The sequence below is a fragment of the Tubulanus polymorphus genome, chromosome 3 (genome assembly GCF_964204645.1).
Source record: "Tubulanus polymorphus chromosome 3, tnTubPoly1.2, whole genome shotgun sequence".
In the NCBI taxonomy this organism is placed as follows: Eukaryota; Metazoa; Nemertea; class Palaeonemertea; order Tubulaniformes; family Tubulanidae; genus Tubulanus; species Tubulanus polymorphus.
The window spans coordinates 16637678-16660341 of NC_134027.1; the positions used below are offsets into that span (position 1 = coordinate 16637678).

At 38.3% G+C, this 22664-nt stretch overlaps 1 protein-coding gene across 5 annotated transcripts in view; it reads right to left on the reverse strand.

Moving 5' to 3' along the window:
• Window positions 1-22664, reverse strand: part of LOC141901467 (heat shock 70 kDa protein 14-like) — a 155791-nt gene that overhangs the window by 33585 nt on the left and 99542 nt on the right. For all 5 annotated transcript variants that reach the window (XM_074788714.1, XM_074788715.1, XM_074788713.1 and 2 more), the window contains one exon: window positions 3834-3989. In XM_074788714.1, the coding sequence (XP_074644815.1) occupies window positions 3834-3989 (156 nt within the window). The remainder of the gene's footprint in view (window positions 1-3833; window positions 3990-22664) is intronic.

Consider the following 22664-nt stretch of genomic DNA (forward strand, 5'->3'; position numbering starts at 1 on the left):
GAAATGCTTACAGTCGACTTTTGGATTACAGTAACAGCAGAAACGAGTATCTCAGGGATGATAACAGGCCATCATTAAAGGGGTCATGAAGAGGTTTTGAAAAAAATTTTAAATCTAATTCTTTTTTGTATAAAACATGCACCGTATGCATCGATAGTAGTCTCGTGAAAAATTTCGTTAAAAACGGCCCTAGCAACAGGACGCTCACATTTGCCCGGTGATGTTGATGACGACATTCTGAGAGCCTTTTATTCTGCAAAGTGACGCTATTTCTGCGAACTGCAATTCAATACCTAGTAAGACTAAAGAGATACTTGCTTTCCACTGCATATAGTACTGGCTTTCTCCAGTGACCAACATCGCTGTAGTATGTACAACATACTGACTGTGTGTATGCAGCACACATTACTATTACACGGCCGGGATGGCACAGGCTGTGCTGGGATTCACGAACAAGTTTACGGTTTCAGGACGCTTTTATGGTCCAGTACTGGATAAAAATATCTCTACCCACAGATATATCTGCGAGGTCTATATCAGTCATCCCCTCCGCGTGGTATTTACAAAGAGGGAATGACCTAAATGATGATGAATGCTCGCTGCTACAAGACGTAGAAATATGCTGTACTATAATCACAAATTGCTTTGTTCTGAGGCACAAGGTCCAAATTTAATGGAATGATTTTGACTGTCTATTAATAACAACCGTTGGCTTCCTAAACTTCAGACGTTCGATTGGAATCTGATGTATTTGAGTCACTATTTTGTACTTTAATCGCTGTTTGTTTCTATACACTACACCACGTTGTTTTGGTTTGGGTTCTCAGAATGACGTCACACTTCCAGGTTGGGAAAGAATCAGCGCGGTCAATCAAAAGTCTCGTTTTAACAATAATTGAAGAATTAGAAATTAATTTCTTGACCACTAAATCAATAAATAAGTTATAATTGATGATAAAAATACTTTTAGCCATATCTCAAAAACCTCTTCATGACCCCTTTAAAAAGGCGGAAAATTTTAAATATAATAACTTAGAAATAACAAACGCCGTAGTGGGTGTGAAGTAATTGGCAGCGCCAGCTGCCGGCTACGAGCGCGAAGACGCAAAGTAATGACTGGGGCAGGGCCCCAGAAAATCGTGATTTTTCACATCGTCTCAGATCGTTTTTCAGCAGTTTTCACATTGAAATTTCACTCAGAAAATCAAACAACATCATCTATGTTTTACCGTCACCACGGTGCTAGTTCCAAGGCAAGTCGAGATGCTCATCACCTATTCATTTGCATAAGAAAACAATGTAGGCGGCGCAAAAGGGGTTTTTCAGTACTACGCGAGCAACACTCAGTGAACTAGAATGAGGCAAGCCTCGAATGCCCCCGGCCTGAAATTCACTGCCACGTGAAGTTACAGGGTTTGTGGTAAATGCGTAAGAAATATCATGGCCACAATAATCTCTATAAGAATGACATTAAAGAACATGTGTACAAAGTGTAAAATATTGATCAACAGTTGCAGCCTCTAGGCTGTTTTTCCCTGATGGCCATTATTTGAATCGGTCAACAATGTGGTCTCTAGCCTGTTAACGTTGTTTTTCAGGTCGGCCCCCCGGTAGCCATAATTTGGATCAAATTGACCCAATTTTAGATAGGGTTCTGGCCCAAGTGTGATCCTACTTGTGTACATAGTTTGAAAACAATCGGTCAACAATTGCGGCCTCTAGGCTGTTAACGTCATTTTTCATGTCGGCCTCCTGGTGGCCATAATTTAAATCGAATCGACCCAATTCTAAATAGAGTTCTACCCCAAGTGATATCCTACTTGTGCACCAAGTTCTAAAACAATCGGTCAACAATTGCGGCCTCTAGGCTGTAAACGTCGTTTTTCATGTCGGCCCCTGGTGGCCATAATTTAAATCGAATCAACCCAATTTTAAATAGGGTTCTAGCCCAAGTGATATCCTACTTATGTACCAAATTTGAAAACAATCGGTCAACAATTACTGCCTCTAGACTGTTAACGTCACTTGCGGCAGCGGCGGCGGCGGCGTATACAGACAGGGGTAAATCTATATGCCCCTTTCAACTAAAGTTGAGCCTGGGGCATAAAAATCAATAATGTAGACTAGAGTTATAATACCCGTGGAAACCACAGGTTATTTCCTTTGGCCCAGAACTTGGCCCAAAACTGTTCAATTTATTCGCAATGGAATTAAGTCGGGCCATTTAAAATCTATGTGTCCATGCCCGTGGAGACCCTATGAGCTTTGATGACCTGTACCCATTATTTGCTTATAGGTAAGAGACATGGAGACAGGAACTATCAGAGGTAAACAAAATATGTACGGAGCTACGCGGGACTCGAACTCCTGACCCGTCAAGTGCAATATGTACGGAGCTACGCGGAACTCGAACTCCTGACCCATCAGGTGCAAAGCCATTGTGACTGCACAGTGATACTGTGCTGTAGAATTGTTTTGATGCAGTAAGAGTCTATTATTAGAATTCCTGCTTACTGATTGGTTGAAATTTTGTCTGCGTCCGTTTGGCCCCCCTTTAAATATTTTCACACCCGCTTATACCCGTTGCATTAGTTTATACGATCATTGAATACCACACAAAAAAAAACTTCGTTAGTATACACATGCCGCTAACGAAAATGATCAAATTTGAAAATAGATCAGGAAACACTTTTATGGTCATACCAATCCTTAACATGCTGGTAAACCAGTCATCATCCTCACCACCCCCCATTTTCTCAACAGATTTGCATCGATCTGAGAAATGACAAAAATATGGTCATATAATGCGGCTCTAAGGAACAGGCGCACCCTTAACCTATTAAGGCATGACCAGGGTGGCCACTTATATGGGATTTTGTTTTTCCCTGAATTTTCCCTGAACATTTACCAAATTTCCATGACCAATGTTGTTTCAACTACGGTATATTTTATTTCAAATTTTTTGACAGCTATGAAAAAGGCATGCTTATTTGACGTGCATTAAAACAGTTTTCCCTGACTTTTCCATTATTTTGACCTTTTCATGAAATTCCCTGACTTTTTAGGTGAAAATTCCCTGATTTTCCTTAATTCATTATGAGTGGCCACCCTGATCACTGTTCCTTGTGGTTTAGATCAAGGAGCATACTTTATATTATATACTTTAAACTAGAGTATAAAATATTACTTTAAAATTGAGAGAAAGTGGGTACTTTTCAAATGTCTGCACTAGTATTATTCCACAATTAAAGTTTATAATAGGTAAGTTACTTAATGTTAAGGAGACATCAGCTGGTAAGTGAAATGGTTGCAGGGATAGAGTAAATCATATTCTGTTTCAATTAATACAAAATGCATAGGCTAAACTAAGCATTAAGAGTAAATTAAAAGTTATTAAAATAGTATTTCACTAATAGGAACTAAAGGGATGGCCATCTTGTGCCAATAGATCCTATTTCTCTTCTTATGCTGATGCGCTATGTATACAAACATATGTGATCAAGATAATTGATAAAAGTGTCATCGAAATTTACCTTTAAAACTATAAAAACATGTAAAAAGTGCTAATTTCAGCTAACAAAAAGGCCCTCTTGATTTTGACTGGGCCATTCTATTGGGCTGAAGAAGTTTATAGGGTAGATTCATATATCACCCAAATAACAAGCCATTCCAATAAAGTGTCTACAAAAATGGATTCTGTCAAATGGATGGATGAATGGACGAAAAGTAAATGCAATTGCCTATTGCGACTTAAGTCCCAAGTGAGCTCACAAGCAGGATTGCACGCCATATTCATATTGATTGAGTAATTAAAGCACTCTACAGAACTATACCTGCTGATCTGGCATTGAAAATCGATTCCTTCATGAAGGGATTCGATAAATGAGTGCGCCTCATGCATTTTCGAGAGTATATGTTTACAGTTTTCTGCAGCATTGAGCAATTTGTATCGTGCCCTGTTACTGTTCTTTATTTCAATTCCCCACTTTCTGTAAAATAAAATGGAAAAATAAGTGCACAAGAAGTCAATTTGCCTATAGAGACTTCATTGAGAAAAGGAGGACTTCCAGAGCAATGAGGAAATGAACAATAAACGATCCACGTTTATTTCCCCAGAATATCTATAACTACAGGTTTCCTTGACAGATTCTCAAATTCTCTTGAATACAAAGGCAGAGATGTAAGTGGCAAAAGCAAAAAAAAACAAGGCAATTCGATACTATGTATCTATGTCCCCTGCGATAGCCAGCCAGTAGGGAATGAATGACCCCTGAAGACACTGATCTTTGGTATAGAAAAATGATGAGTGTATCCAGGGATAACCATACTATGAAATATCATTTTCCAGCAATGAATGGTTATTTAAGAATTGAGTTAACAGGGTATGTCTACCAACCTTGACCTTTGACCCTAGAACTCCAAAATCACTAATGCACATCCTCCTCCCAGGGGTAATCATACTATGAAATAGCATTGTTCCGTTATCAATGGTTCTTCTTGAATCGTGTTAACAAGGTTTCATATGAATGATATCTAGTGACCTTGACCTTTTCCCCCAAAACCAATAGGGCACATCCTCTCCCTAGGGGTAATCATGCAATATAATATCATTGTATTGCTATCAACAGTTCTTTCTGAATCACATTCACGACACAAGGTTTCACGTGAATGACCTGAAGTGACCTTGACCTTTGATCCTTGGAGGGGTAATCATACGTAATATCATGGTCCTGCTATCAACGGTTCTTCTTGAATGACGTTCACGAGGTTTCACATGAATGACCTGTAGTGACCTTGAACTTTGGTCCTTGGACCCCAAAATCAATAGGGCACATCCTCTCCCTAGGGGTAACTATACTACGTAATCTTATGGTACTGCTATTGACGGTTCTTCTAGAATCATGTTCACAAGCTTTCACATGAATGACCTGTAGTGACCTTGACCTTTGGTCCTAGGACCCCAAAATCAATAGGGCACATCCTCTCCCTAGGGGTTATCATACTACGTAATATCATGGTCCTGCTATCGACGGTTCTTCTTGAATCACGATCACAAGGTTTTACATGAATGACCTGTAGTGACCTTGACCTTTGGTCCTAGGACCCCAAAATCAATAGGGCACATCCTCTCCCTAGGGGTAACTATACTACGTAATTATATGGTACTGCTATCGACGGTTCTTCTTGAATCATGTTCACTAGCTTTCACATGAATGACCTGTAGTTACCTTGACCTTTGGTCCTAGGACCCCAAAATCAATAGGGCACATCCTCTCCGGACGGAGGCGGATACCAAGTCCCCCGCTCGCGGCCTACGCCCTTCAACCTTTCTAGTATCTAGAAGAACGTACAATTACACATGTATTCATTTTAAAAGCTTTCCCTTGCGTGCTGTGAGTTTTGGTTTAAATATGTCCAGAAAACTATAAGGGCTCTGAGAAGCATGACACAAAATTTTATATTGCCAATTTTTTGTATTAAGCATTACAATCCAGGAAGCCAATTAAAAAGTTCCAAAATTCTCATTTTAGGCCTACCAGCTCATTTTCTTCCTGATCAATGTGGCAATATTTTCCTATAGGTTTAGATTTTGTTCAATGCTCTATCCAATCATTCCAGTAGTTTCAAACGGCATCTTGAATGAAACTATAATTATTGACTATAACTTTTATCATACAGGGGTCCCCAACAATTTTTGAGGTCTCTGAAAAATTTCAAGCTCAAACATTCCGAACTGAATATTTTCTGAAAATAGATCGAAATTTAGGTTAAGAAACAGAAAATAACAAAAGTTTATTGGCAATCAGCTGTTTTTAAAACGGTAAATTTCCATTCTAGAAGATCTAAAAACCTTTTGAGTATGTGGAGCTAAGTGGACACCTTCCACTCCTTTGCTTACCCAGATACCGTAACATATAGTATAGTACATGAATATACATTATTGTTATGGTTTTACGTCAAGAAACGGCCATAGAATTAGATTTTACCAGACCTCGACTAAATTATATAATATTTAAAGGTAAGGTAAGTATCCATCGACGAAGTATGTAACGGAATTAAAAGAGGAGCACACTTACTTATAGTTGCCCCAGAAATAGTTCAAATGGATATTCACGACAATAAAGCGTTCCCAGACCTGCCAACATTGCATTTTTCAAGATAGTAACATTTTTCAAATTTGCCAGTATTTTTTAGATTTTGCCAGTGACCCACTAGACTTGATGTGACCTTTGCCAGTAACATTTTCAATATGGCCAGTAACGAATTTTCGGATTAAATCAGAATATAGAATATTAAAACTACTAAAGAAATTAATTTTTAAAAATGCATTTATTATGAAATTAAACTTGAAACTGCAGTTTCCATAAAATATAAACAATTTTGAGACATCAGACACACCCCATCACCTACTCGCACTATCACAGGTAAACAATCTACCATCAATTAAAGATTATAATTACCAGTTAACTCAACTAGAAAACAAAATAACGATTTGACATATCGTACATCTTGCATGATATTTACTTAATTTCGATGCTATGAAACATGGATATTGTGCGCTGTACGATTTTTTATACTTCTGTTTCCGATATTTCTTAATCATACGTTTTCTACTGCCTGTTACCTCAGTATCAGTTTCAGATTCCGACTCCGAAGAAGACGGAGAACCCTCCGAATTTTCCAGATTTGACAGAACGTCGTGAACTTCGTCCGCCATTTGCAACATTCATGACAATTTGAGCGATGAAAATTACTCGTTGTAACCGAAAATTCGCTAGACTGGTTCCCGGTATTACTCGTTGTAACCGAAAATTCGCTAGACTGGTTCCCGGCTGTATGGAAACTTCGTGACAATTACTCAAATAAAAACGAAATTTCCCCGTAATAAATGTTTATAAACCATTAAAATACCGATTATGTACTGAAAAATTACCTTTATTGACATAATATAAGGAGATTTTTATTGAAGCCGTATTTATTTGCTCATTCGCGTAACATCGGAACGATATCGGTAAAAGCGTATTCCATTGCCTGTGCCAGTAACGCCGTATTACCGCGGGTAGCACCGGAACGGAATACGGCAAAAACGTAACGGTTGGCAGGTGTGCGTTCCTAATAAAGCTTATTCCAATTAAAAACTTCTTTCTTAGGAGCAGACACTGTCTCTATAGAATGGCTAGGAGAGCGCAGTAGTGCAGCGTGTGTGTATACACGTGAATACAGAGTATACACTTTGTCATGCACTGCAGTGTGCATGTACATACATTAGATGGATTACAGCGGATTTTAACGTGTATGCGCTGCTACGCAAAGAGTGCCAATATACTGCAAAAACATTGTCAAACACACTAATTATGTAAATAACAAATGTTAAAGCGCACACAACTGTGTGGAACCAATTAACTCTTCATTTCAACAACTAGGGGTCCAGGGACGCCATGCCCACTTGGGAAGTGGTTCCAAATGCTCAACAATCTAACAATTTCAATATTCAACGCCCCCTACGTGACCATATACAAAAACCAATGACCTTGAAACTCACCACAATCATAGAACATGTCAGCAGCTACGATTTTGTAATTGATTGTGATAACAAAATATGCCTCGTTACCAATTTAATATGGAAATACTAAGTTATTCTACTATTCAACGCCCCCTGGTGACCATATTCAAAACCCAATGACCTTGAAACTCACCACAATCATAGAACATGTCACGAACTATAACTTTGTAATTGATCATGGTAACAAAATATGCCTAGGTACCAATATAATAAGGAAATACTAAGTTATTCTACTATTCAATGCCCCCTGGTGACTATATAGAATAACTAATGGCCTTAAAACTTGCCACAATCATAGATGATGTCATGAGCTACAACTTTGCAATTGATTGTGGTTACAAAATATGCATTGATACGAATATAATATAGAAATACTAAGATATTGTATTATTCAACGCCGTCTGGTGGCCATATACAAAAACCAATGACCTTGAAACTCACCACAATCATTGAAAACGTTATGAGCTACAAGTTTCTAATTGATTGTGGTAACAAAATAAGCTTAGGTATCAATATAATGTGGAAAAACTTTTTCCCACCTACAAATGAGTACTGATGACACCAAGAAGGCCGCCAATTGCGTCATAATTGATCAAAAATACCTGTCTCACATATGAAACATCCCTTTTAAAAAAATACCCATCACAAATTGCAATGAGAAATGGCAAAACAGTAGGGAGCTACAGGACTCAGAATTCGGGCCAAAATTGACATTTTTGGGCACTAAAAAAGGTCATAGGACGGCTATCTTGAGTCGGATCGACCCAATTTTTGTTATGCTGATGGGCCCTGGGGGGATTCACATATATCCGAAAGATCAAGGTAATTGATCAAAGCATCTTCAAAATTTCCCTCAAAAAGTTCAAAACGTGTAAAAAGTGCTGATTTTGGCGAACAACAATGGCTGCCAGTCAACCATCTTGATCCTCACAGGGCCAGTTTTTGGGCTGAAGATGGGCCTAGGGTAGATACATGTACGAACCAAATATCAAGATATTATCTTGAAGTGTTTTCAAAACTTCCCAAAATAACTGGATTCTGTCAACGGGCGGACAGACGAAAAGTGAGCGCAATAGCCCGCGGGGACTAAAGTCCCAAGTGGGCTAAAAATTATGCCTAATATTTGTCGACTGCCTCTCTCCAAAAAAACGGCGTTGTCACCGCTCGGGCTGGCGCCATTGTCTATTACATTTTCAAAGGTAGTCAAAGTGACAAGACAAAGCCAAGCTAGGACTTCAGAAATTGCCACACATGTACTTACTAAGTTTGAGATACTAAATTAGATGGCCAACTCTATTATAATCCTCACAAACGAACAAACTATAAGCGAACTAAGCACGGCACGAATGTCAAATGCGTTGCTCTGCATTTTTGATTTTGCGACTGTCCCATAATTACGTCCTAGTTGCCAAAATTCCCGGAAATTTGAGAATTTTCCGTATTCACATCGGATACACAAATATAGGTCAACACGAGTAACTTATAGAAAGCGAAGAATTTTAGATGTTTTTCACGTTTTTCCAGAAAAATATTGCATCATCCATTTGAAGCTTACCGGCCTGACCTCCGCGCATCAGTTCTACTTGCTTCACGATAAAAGACAACCCCGTAAGTATTACCACTAAAATTTGTACCGCGATTTGACATACTCTTGGCAGACTGTCAACCAACAGCCATAACATGGGTAAACAAACTAGAATGTCGCTGAAGACGACAGATGCCCCCACATCAGGTGAAATGCCTGAGTGCAAAATATACACCCTGAGTGTATGTCGACCTATTCATGAAGGCAGGAAATGAAAAAGAAAAATACAAAACGGCTTCTGGTGACCTTGACCTTTGACTTACAGGACTAAAAATCTAATCAGTCACTCAACCTCTCGAGTATACCCCATCCAAAAAATGTCACAGAATTATCTTAAACCGTCTATGAGATAAAGCCAGGAAATGTAAAAAATACATAACAGTTTCTAGTAACCTTGACCTTTGACCAACAGGACCCAAAATCTTAGTCCCTAGGATAATCCATCCATAGAATTTCAATAAGTTATCTACAAGCGATTATGAGTTAGAGCCTGGATATGAAATTCACAAAATGGCTTCCTGCAACCTTGATCAAAGCGTCTTCTCAATTACCCTTGAAAACTTGTGTAAAAAGTGCTAATTTTGGCAAACAACAATGGCTGCCAGTCAACCATCTTGAATCTGACAGGGCCAGTTTTTGGGCTGAAGATGTGTCTAGGGTAGATACACGTGTAACCCAAAAATAAATACATTACATTGAAACATCTATTCTGTCTACAGATGAACCTACAGACGGACGAAAAGTGAACGCAATAGCCCACTGGGACTGAAGTCCCAAGTGGGCTAAATAGGAGGGCAAGTGATAATGAAAAAAATGGAATGGTAGTGCAATTATTATACAAAATAAACATTTACAGTGTCGTCAGTTTAGAGGTTCCGAGTCACACAATTCATGATGTTATTCTAACAATTTTCTTGGCAAGTGATTTATATCTATGCATTAGGGTATGTATTGACGGTGATGTGCGAATAAGATTTGGGATACTCTGCCAAAGTAAGGGTAATTTTCAAAGGAAAGAATTATTATTTATGAGTGCTTTATGAGTAGCCCTAAGAGAGATTTACACGCAAATTTAAGCATTTTTAAGTTTCAAAGCGTTGGATTTCGACGGTTAAAAATGCTTTATAAAAAAACATGCTCAAATAAATCACATTTTTTACCCTTTTTGGTAAATCTCTCAACAAATATGAAACCCACGACTTTAAACTTTGCGCACCATAATGAAAAACAAATTATGAAATATAATAACGTTTTATAATAACGTTTGAGTGTGCTAAATATAGCTTTGAGCGTATTCCATAGTATGATAATTTACTGAGAAGGATACTAATGTCTAGCAAATTGAATGCTTTTGGTCTAAATAAATTCCTATAGTAAGATGTTTTTCATCCATTGCCTTGAGAAAGTTTGCTGAGAAATCCATATGAGCTATATATGTTGAATGACCTTTTCTTAATCCGTATTGATTATCATAAATTAAGTCAAATTTAGTATGATATTCTGAGGAGGCCAAAGGGAGCATCTCGAAATTTCAATATTTGTGTCAATAAGAATAACTGTCTAATTCTTTCTTACCCCCAACCCCTTTGATAAGACACATGCCAAACTTGGAACTATTGATTTTCTAATCAGAGACCACAGAAAAAGATAAGCAAAATAAAATAGCAAAATAACAACTGAACAAGAGCCCCAAGAGGCACTATGGCCAGCCTGTCAGCTTTTCATACAAGATGACTTCAAAGTCCTGAGGTTCGAAGAGCTAAAGTCAGATGTATAAATTATAGATAACATAAAAGAAAGGCAAATTATGGAAAACAAATTAATATTCCATTAGAGATGTTTGCTTACAAAAATTCAATTTGTTTTCCGTTTGCATTGCGCACATGGTAATGTTATTGTTTACATCTGATGTCACGGATAAATTGAGGCGATATCCGATGCTAAGTACCTTACTTAAAATGTTTATTTGGTGTAAACCGGATCACAAATATTTCTAATATTTTGTTCATAACTTTTGAAGTGGAGGCCGGTGTCAGCATCAACGCGTGTAAGGCTGTACGTGTGGGTAATATTGTCGCCTACAACAGGCGCAGCATTGATGGTGTATTTATGCGCAAGTAGATGCAATGATTTGTTTTTCCCGCTAAATCAGCTTTCATCACCCATGATTTTTAAAAACGATATTATTCTGAGTATTTAAATATTCATCATGATAATTCTAATATTCTTAAGACAAGCCAATTACGTCTGTGGACCTATTTCATTGAGGCGTATCACCCAATCTGAAAAAAAATCTTCCGATCCTGTCACGTGACTTCATGACTGCAACTTGACGATAGCTTAGGTTCTCTTTCTTCGAAACAAAAATGGCAAATGATGCATTCTGTGGGTAATATTTGTCAAAATACGCTCCCAGCTCAGATTCAATAATAGATTACACAATACAATCGTGTTTTTATAGGTAGCACAGACAACACAGAGAGTAGTGGTAGACTGGAGCTGGCAGGAACAAATACGTCAGATAAATCTTTTCCCTTGGTCTCAGGCGCGTTGGAAGCAATTTTTGAATGCCGCGGAAAATTTACTTCAATTTCGTCAAAAACACAGTAGAGAAAAAAACGCCACTGGGTCTTATTGATTTGAATGCAGAATAGAATTGAATTTTCGGAAATTTGATTGAATTTGTAGTTTGAGCACATGGTTAATTAGCATATCAAGGTCCATCATCCGATTTGAGCAAAAGCTATATTTCTCGGACTTTAGATAATTGTCAATGATATTTTCTGTAGTGCAAATAAAAATATTCCTCCAAAAAACTAAATCAACTAATGATTTCACAGAAATCGAATAGAATTTTAGATCTTAAAATTAGATTTAGATCTTAAAATAAAACCCGGAAGTAAAAGGGTAGACGATACAACGGGCTCCTGTGAACACTTGCTGATCGCAGCTAAGCCAATTATAGAGGAGTCTTTGCTTTCTGGTTCAAGTTTTTTACGCTGCGACTACCCTAGAAATTCAATTATTTTCGGCCATTGTTGCGCTTTTCGATAATTTGAAGCCATATAGTTCAAAAACTATCAGTCCTATGGCTTAGCAGCTAAATGAAAGTTCGTGGACAATATTATGAACTTTCATATCATACCAGGTTTGAGTATTTTAGTTACATAGCATTGGTCAGTTTTTGTCAGATTCATCAGACGCGGACCAGGACTTGGCCTTGAGAAGGGTTTGATTTTCGTTGTCTATATTGTAATGTACAAAAGGGTTAATCCCAGTACAAGGTGAAGGGTTCAGGATAGGTATAACGTGATCTGAAGTCACGTGATGCTTAGCCGCAACAGGATCTGTCTTCTGTTCCTGGACACCAAGACGATGAGACGTGTCGAATAAACTAGCATATAAAGTACAACCACTTAGTTTCGTGTTATGAGGATTCTGTTCCCCAGCATAAAGGATGATCCCCACATTATATGGTGGAGAACCCGGACTTCTTAAGAGTGTTTCGAACACTTTTTATGTAATTATATAGATTCACTTTCGGAAAGTGGTTGACTCTTGGTGGAAATTGCACAATTGATGGCAAAAAGGAATTGGATTTATAACGTCAACAACCGTCTGACAACAACGTCGTAGTATGTCTATAACCTTTTCTGACTTTTCGCGTACCGTACATTCTATGAAACCGCGCGTTAATCGTGACGATTATTAATCATTTCATCCGATTTGATTAATGGCGATATGATGAGATAGATGAAACAGACCTAATTGCGGACATTGACTTAATTCTTTACATTTGGATTCCCGCGCAAGACCCAAAAGGCTTATTCGTGTAACATGCTGTTAGCTATTAACCCAGTGATTTTTTACGGGCCGGCATCGGATTGATTTTGCCGTTTGTCTGGATTTTGTGCGAACGATTAGACTGTTAATCGGCTTTTGCGCGCTAAGATTTCACCCAGACATGAACTTTCAGCTATTAATAAACCAGCTTTTGTAGTTGAAATTGAGTTTAGGAGTCGTGTTTTTGCAGGCTTCGCTAAAGAACCAATCGCAGCCGCTGGCCAATCACCGTTTGGCAAGTACCCTAACGTCATCCTCAGGTCGGGGATACCGAATATTCCCAGAATGCACCGCTAATTGGAAAACCAGGAAAGATAGACTTTCTTTCTTCGATCGGTTTACCTTTTGGGCCATAATCGGCTTATCTTTTGTCGGTATACATTATATATTAATGGATGGATGCAGTATCAGCAGAACGGCGTTGTTGGTGATAATTGGGGACTATTCATGGAAGATCGACTACTTTGTTTATTAAGTAGTATTCTGCGTACTGAGTTTCGACCAACTCGAACCGTGAATGATCGTATTCGTATGGGATGGTGAACTAGGCTATATTTAGATGTTTTGGACTTGCGAACCTATTTTCTACTCGAAACCTTTTACTCGATCGAGTGAACTGTTGCTGTGTGTTGTACGTATAGCATGAGTACATGGACTAGTTGCATGGAACACGTTTTGCAAGACTCTCACTTGGAAAATTTATTGCGGTAGTGTTTTTGTACTTTAGGCTAGTTCCTTTTGGTGGTAGGTATAAAAAGAAATAGTGACTGGAAGTAACATGAACATGTCTTCGCTTTCATTCTAGCTCAGACCTGCCAACATTGAATTTTTCAAGATAGTAACATTTTTCAAATTTGCCAGTTTTTTTTAGATTTTGCCAGTGACCCACTAGACTTGATGTGACCTTTGCCAGTAACATTTTCAATATGGCCAGTAACGAATTTTCGGATTAAAATCAGAATATAGAATATTAAAACTACTAAAGAAATTAATTCTAAAAAATGCATTTATTATGAAATTAAACTTGAAACTGCAGTTTCCATAAAATATAAACAATTTTGTGACATCAGATCTTCAGATTTTATAACAGATAGGCCAGGGTTTGTTGTGTTATCAGTTCTAAAAAAATGTGAAATTTCAGAGAGTTTCGCTTTATCCTTATGTCCTTTTCTTTCACAATGACGTGAAATATCATTTAATCCGCCATGTGAGATCACTATATCGACTTGACATATCGTACATCTTGCATGATATTTACTTAATTTCGATGCTATGAAACATGGATATTGTGCGCTGTACGATTTTTTATACTTCTGTTTCCGATATTTCTTAATCGTACGTTTTCTACTGCCTGTTACCGCAGTATCAGTTTCAGATTCCGACTCCGAAGAAGACGGAGAACCCTCCGAATTTTCCAGATTTGACAAAACGTCGTGAACTTCATCCGCCATTTGCAACATTCATGACAATTTGAGCGATGAAAATTACTCGTTGAAACCGAAAATTCGCTAGACTGGTTCCCGGCTGTAAGGAAACTTCGTGACAATTACTCAAATAAAAACCAAATTTCCCCGTAATAAATGTTAATAAACCATTAAAATACCGATTATGTACTGCAAAATTACCTTTATTGACATAATATAAGGAGATTTTTATTGAGGCCGTATTTATTTGCTCATTCGCGTAACATCGGAACGATATCGGAAAAAAGCGTATTCCATTGCCTGTGCCAGTAACGCCGTATTACCGCGGGTAGCACCGGAACGGAATACGGCAAAAACGTAACGGTTGGCAGGTGTGCTAGCTTCATATCAGCAACTGAACATTGGCATGCCCCACGAATCCATCAGTGGTTCTGGGTTTGTGAATTTTATTTTTACACCATTTTTTACGGTTTAGTTCCTTGCAGTGCAGAGCCTTCACTTTTTGTTTTCTATTTCAATTAGTAGTACTTTATTTCAGGATGCCTCCCAAGGAAGCAAATAAAAAACTTCATCTTATGGATTTCTTGCCAACCTCAAAATTTCATGGGCAAGCATCCACGTACGAAATTGAGTTAGCTCAATGGCTGAGTTTTTATGATTATTTAGAGGCTCACGAATTGATAAAAGCTGATGTTCCAATATCTACTATATTACAGCGATTTAAGTTAACACTTTCAGGTGAAGCTAGACTGTGGATTGAGAGAAAAACCTTCACGGACACGGATAATCTAAAAAACAACGTTTATCAACAGGTTTTCCCCCAACCACTCTAATTTAGCGCTAGTAGGCCAATTTCAAGGAATCTCATATGATAAGGGAGATAACGTCATGCAACACCTAGAACGAATAACGCGAGCGGCAGAGAAGATAGAGTACTCAGAGACTCAAATTAAGCATAGATTTTTACAGTCCCTCTCGAACGATTGCCGGACTGCTGTAGTCATGGCTACAGATGGAAACGCAAGTTCAAGGCAACTTGCAGAAGCAGCTCAAGGCTATCTAGACTGTCATACGGACAAGTCTGTTACTTTTGGTTATAGGATATCTCAGGCTAGTGCAACAGCAGGAACAATACAACACTCCTATGTTCCAACAAAGTTACTTCACACCACAACGATCAACAAGTCAAAGCTATAACACTAACAATCAGGATTTTTAGGTGAGGGTAGGTCAAGACCGGCAAATGATTTACCCCCATCTTCCCAATTTTTAGGTGAAGAGCCCGTTGACCTTCAATTATCATCGAAGAATTATGCTAAAGGATACCCGCCAGATCTTAAAAGTTTGTTATTATTATTTGATTCGGGTGCATCCCGTACTTTTATTTCATTGTCATGTATTAGAAATTCCAAATACCTTTCATCGCTTGAACAATTTGTGATTGAACCTTTACATTTCAGAATAGGAAATGGTCAATTTTTGTTTGCCAACAAGGCTATCACACTTAGAATTACCATTCAGGGTCACAAAGTAGAACTTTATGCGGTCATTTGTGAAAATCTTACGGGACCAGATGTACTAATAGGTTCCTCTGCGATGAAGGAACTAGGTGGAACTCTAGATTTCTGGACAGACAAGTTTACCCTGACAACAAAGAAAACTGTGGTTCACCATACGTCAAGATGTTATTGTACAACCAGGCACTACAAGAACACTATCATTAAAATCTAAGGTACCTAAGGTACCTATCTAAGGTAAAAAATCTAACGAAATTTTCCAACCAAATAAACAACTGGGACAATCCCTATATGAAAAAAAAACAAGAGGCCCATGGGCCTTGAAGCATTGGTAGATTATACTGTGGTATTAAGTGGTTATAATGTTTTACATCTGCTGGCAAATCTTCTATGACGATGTTGATTGGGAGGAGCACAGACTTAAAGGTCTATTCGTCTAGTACGATTTTATTCCTGAAAATGAATTTATTTTATGCCGAACGATTTAGCCTAGGCTATTTGTACTGTTAAACCTCATAAATGCGATTCTGTTGAAAAGACGAAACTAGTTTATTCTGATGTTTTCCATCATGTCCCAGCTAAGATATTTATATTAATCAAGATTTGGATACAAAAACCCATTTTTACGCATGAACTGTTAGGCCCCACCGAATAATGAAAACAAAAACAGAACGATTTTTTCTGAATGCAATTGCAAGACCCTCTGATCTTAGAGCCCCAAGCTCTGATGCATGTACGCATGCAAAACGTCGCAGAGCGATGCCGGCGTTGGTGTCACTGAGGCCAGCTGATGATCGTTTGTTTGTCTTTTTGTTTGTTTGGCTTTTCGTACATCGTTTGGATCTTGGTTTCCCAAGACCATTCCTATTGGATTGTTCATTTAACCTCACGACGGTACGGCCTTTGAAGTGTTGCCCGCACACTGTTTGCAGCCAGCAGGACTAAACCCACTTGTAACTCAGCATTGATAGTGGATTCAACAGCATCACGCCTTATCTCACTGAGCTACCGAGGCCGCTCGATTCAATTAAAAAAAAATACAGCAGCAGCAAATAACCATCGCAATATTGCAATTTACGACAAACAACGCGTAAATTCAATGACTGTTGTTTAACGCATGGAAAAGTGCGAGTGCGTAAGAGGGTGCTACCACCTTATGAGAGCCCAGCAGGCAGGTAGGGTGTCCTAAAAAGAAAACTTATATTAGAATATAGCCGAATCGAATTTTACAATGTCAGTCAACTGATTGATAATATAACATGGTTGTTCTCGGCGTACTTAACAATGATATTTTCCTCCGAAAAACAATGCTGGTAAAATTGATCATGATGGTAGCCTACCGATTACCGTTTGTGTCATCATGAAACGGTTTTAACTTTAGTAAAGGCGTTCCCGCACGATCACATACGGGTTTCAGTCACGAGTAGGCTGCCGTTCCACTGCTCTAGAAATACGTATTCTGACGCTGAGAATTAATTCCAAATAATCCCATGGATACTGATAGTTGGAATAACAGTGATATCCAAACACTGTGATATTTATAAACCGAAGGTACATAATTTTATGTTTTTCTATTCAGAAGAGGCTGTTCCCCATTCTTTACTGCCAATGTCAATGCGGACATATCGCTACGCGATTGTCTAACCCGCTCTCATCTACCAGATAATGAACGAGAAAAATGCGATCGAATAACTTTTTGGACCATTAAATCTGGCGACGCTATGTTGTGGGGAATAATTGTAACATTTTTTTTGGGTCATTTTTAGCTGTTTCTAATGTTTTACGTGAACGGAGTGACAATTTGAAGTTACTATGAAAATGAGAAGAGTCAGCGCTATTTTTTCGTACTACTATTTTCGATCCATTTTACTAGCATTGGCATGATGTCATAGACGTCAACCAATGCTAAAAATCTAAGGTACTAAAACCACTAAAGAATTCTGTAGTTCTTTTACAGCCAATTTTGTATATGCAGAAGTACTTACCTTCATCGATATGTGTTCAATTGAGCAAAGGTTCATGTGATATCCAGATTACTAATGTGAATTCTACACCTCTACGCTTATCATGTAATAAACCTCTTTTCTTTTCAGACCTAGGTGATTTCGTTCACACCATTGAACAGATTCCAGGATCACTCTTTCAGGCAGATACTACGTCTGAGACTGTAGGAGATAACCTTAAGAAGTATCCTCACTTGGACCCATCGGACCCACTAGCTAGCAAAACACCAGAGCAGATTATTAGGGATTCAATTGATTTATCTTCTGTTTTACAGCCAGAAGAAAAGAATGACATTTATGATTTACTCCTTAAAACGACGGGACGCTTTCAGTTTATACAGTGAAATAGGAGTGTCCAGATTTTGAGATTGATATAAGGCTAAATAATACTATACCATTCTATATACGGCCCTACCCGGTATCGGAGGATGATAAGAAGTATATTGACAAGGAGTTCCAGAAGTTAGAGAAACTAGGTGTCTTAAAGAAGGGATGCAGTCCATACTGTAGCCCCTGTTTCTTAATCAAAAAACCTAACACCAACGAATTACGATGTGTTACAGATTTCAGGCATCATAATTCACATATACTAACCTCACAACAAAACTACTTATCTTTACAGGATGTATTATCCAGACTAGGTTCATCAGAAACCAATGTGATTAGTGTCATTGACATGAAAAGCGCTTTTCATACTTTATCTATTTCTCCAAGGTCACAGAGATATTGCGGAATATTACCATATAGTGGAGGTACCATGTATCGGTATAGGAGATTACCACAAGGTTTATCATGTTCTCCAGCTCAATGGCAACAGAAAATCAATGAGATTTTAGCTGATATTCTAAATAAGGATTCCTTTTGTATCGCAATTCATGATCATATCATTATTTTCAGCAAAACAACTAAAGAATACAAGTAACATCTCAAAAAGGTTTTATCAGTATTAGAGAAGTACAAGTTGAAGGTGACCCCTCGTAAATGCAAGTTATTGAGAAATTGTGTTACATTTTTAGGTCATATTATTAGAATTACAGCTGAGGGTATTGTACAAGTAGAAGCTATGGGAGACAAACGACAAGCTATACGTAATATGAAAATACGCGATTCACCCAAGTTGTGCGCAGGTTCATAGGTGCAGTTAATTATTTATCATCTTATTTGCCACGTCTGCAACCTCTACTCAAACCTTTATATGCTCTCACCAAGAAAAACAAACCATTCGTATGGACTGATGAACATCTTCATAATTTTCAGGAAGTCAAGAAATTGTTGATAAACCCACCTGTGTTATGCGCGCCGCAAGGTAATGGCAAATTCTATTTGTATTCTGACACTTCTAGGCAGATGAGGGGTGCAGCACTTTACCAAGAAATCAAGGGAGAAGAACGACTCATAGCCTAGCATTCAAAGACCTTACCAGCTGCAGCTAAATCCTATTCTGTTAGTGAGTTAGAACTCTTTGGATTATGGATTAACGTTACTGCTTTCAAACATGTATTACAGGATCGTAAATTTCATTGCTTTGTAGACCACTCGTCACTCGTTCAGATTTATGCCTCCAAGTCTCGACCTCCGACACTGAGGATTCAGAAATAAGTTGAGAGATTGTCTTATTAGTCATTTGATATTTCATATTGCAAGGGTGCGGATTTAGTCATCGCTGATTTTCTTAGCAGATCACCAAGGAATGATGACAGAGAGTTTGATAAAATCAAACCAATAGCCTTCTTCGCACAAGGCACAGATAATGCATATCCTGTTGCTAGCTAAGTATAAAGGCCAATCACCAGACGCCATGCAAAACAGATGAGTATTAACATAAAGCCTTTGTTTCCAGACAAATCAGTCCCGAGTCAACAGCAAGAAGTCGACTGTACAACACCTTCCAACAGTGAACCGACTGATAACAAGGCAAATCGATACTACGTATCTATGTCCCCCGCGATAGCCAGTAGGGAATGAACGACCCCTGAAGACACTGATCTTTGGTATAGAAAAATTATGAGTGTATCCAGGGATAACCATACTATGAAATATCATTTTCCTGCTATGAATGGTTATTTAAGAATTGAGTTTACAGGGTTTTAGGCAAAAGACGTCTACCAACCTTGAACTTTGACCCAAGAAATCCAAAATCACTAATGCACATCCTCTCCCCAGGGGTAATCATACTATGAAATAGCATTGTTCTGTTATCAATGGTTCTTCTTGAATCGTATTTACAAGGTTTCATATAAATGTGACCTTGACCTTTTTCCCCAAAATCAATAGGGCACATCCTCTCCCTAAGGGTAATCATGCGATGTAATATCATTGTATTGTATCAACAGTTCTTTCTGAATCACATTTATGACACAAGGTTTCACATGAATGACCTGAAGTGACCTTGACCTTAGATCCTTGGAGCCCACAATCAATAGGGCACATCATCTCCCTAGGGGTAATCATACTGCGTAATATCATGGTCCTGCTATCAACGGTTCTTCTTGAATGACGTTCACAAGGTTTCACATGAATGACCTGTAGTGACCTTGACCTTTGGTCCTTGGACCCCAAAATCAATAGGCCACATCCTCTCCCTAGGGGTAATCATACTACGTAATATCATGGTCCTGCTACCGACGGTTCTTCTTGAATCACGTTCACAAAGTTTACATAAATGACCTGTAGTGACCTTGACCTTTGATCCTTGGACCCCAGAATCAATAGGGCACATACCTAGAGGTAATCATACTACGTAATACCATGGTCCTGCTATCAACGGTTCGTCTTGAATGACGTTCACAAGCTTTCACATGAATGACCTGTAGTGACCTTGACCTTTGGTCCTTGGACCCCAAAATCAATAGGGCACATCCTCTCCCTAGGGGTTATCATACTGTGTAATATCATAGTCCTGTGACCAATGGTTCTTCTTGAATCACGTTCACAAGCTCATGCCGACGGACGGATGCGGATACGAAGTACCCCGCTCGCGGCCTACGCGGGGGACAACAATGATCGAACGACATTCACTCAAGAAAAAGGAGACAGTTTTAGTACGAAAGTATCAACATGCATCTCAGGTGTTAACAAATCCAAATTTACTTCAGGTGATATCAGCAATAACAAACCTCCTGTAATCCATCTAGCGAAACAATGGACTACATGTGAAGATCCTACATTGGTCGACAAAATACTCAGCAATCCAATGCAATGTGAAAAATCAATTCAAGAAGTCCCACAATACCTCAATAAACCAGTACCATTAATTTCTAAAATGTCAGACTTGGAAACCAAACACATACCGAACCAGGCGGAAGTCAATTAAGTGCTGAGGATAATAGAACGCAAAGTGATTAGAGACTATAACTTACCTTACGATGCTCAACAATTTAAGTTAGCCCAACAAAGTGATCCTCAGATCAAATCCATTTATGATCCCTTAGCTCACAACATATCTCCATCTGACAGGAAAGCAGCTAGAATCATGAAGCTGTAGGCTGAACAGTACATACTCTGTAACCATATTCTTTTCAGGTTGTTATTCCTTAAATCAGGTGATTTTTGTTTACAGCTTGTCATTCCAGAGAAGTTTATTGATTCACTAATTGGCAGAAACAATGATGCAGTAATTAGCAGTCACCAAGGCTGCATTAGAACATTCTTGACTATACGAAAATTATTCTATTTCCCTAATATGTTCTAACGAATTGCATCTTACTTGCAGTCATGCAGGAAATGTCAAGAGCACAAGGATAAGACAGATAAACTTCGTGCTTACCACGAGAGGATACCTGATATGTATTTACCATTCCATGCTGTTTCTCTAGACTTCAAGCAGATGGTAAAATCCAAAGCGGGATACCAATGGCTTATGGTTACATCTTGCGCTATAACTAGGTACACTATTTGCGTCCCACTAAAGACTGTGGATGCACCTGTTGTTGCAGGAGCTTTGATTCAACGTATATTGTGTAATTATAGAATTCCAGAGGTTATTGTGCATGATCAACAATCATCATTAGTAGGAAAATTAATGGAAATAGTATGTACAGCCTTAGGTATCAGTCAAAAGACAATTTCAGTTGAAAATAATGGCTTTTTACAGGTTGAACGACAGATTAAATCAATTGGTAACCTGATTAAAGTTGATTTGGATCAATAAGGTGATGATTGGGTGGGATACAGTAGTACAGCCCAATACGCATACAACACGTTTAGTTCCAACCAACTTGGTGGATATTCATCGTATTTCCTATTATTTTACAGGGAACCAACTAATGTCAGTGGTCTGAAATTTGAACCCATATTAGGTCTGACTAGAAAGCAGAAAGAATATGTAGATCAGCTGAAGTCAAAATTTGCCAATGTATCAAAGTTTATGCTTGACTTACAGAGGGAGCAGCAAGTTACACAAAGTGAGAAGATTTAAGAGAAGTTAACCAAATTCCCTATCTTTGAAAAGGGACAACTCGTGTACCAAGTAAACCAAGTAGCTCTTCTGTTACAGCTAACTCTAAGAAATTCACGGCTAAATTTATAGGACCCTTCGTAATTCAAGATATATTAGATCCTACCCATGTGATATTATGTGATCTTAGGGGCAGGATACTCAGAGATGTGTTTAATGTCAACCGCATGAAACCAGCATTCATTCGCAGTAACAGTGGACAGAACCTAACCAACTTGCAAAAGCTGAAACAGGCTCTCAACCAAAACAAATCTCAAGAAGAATGCAATTTA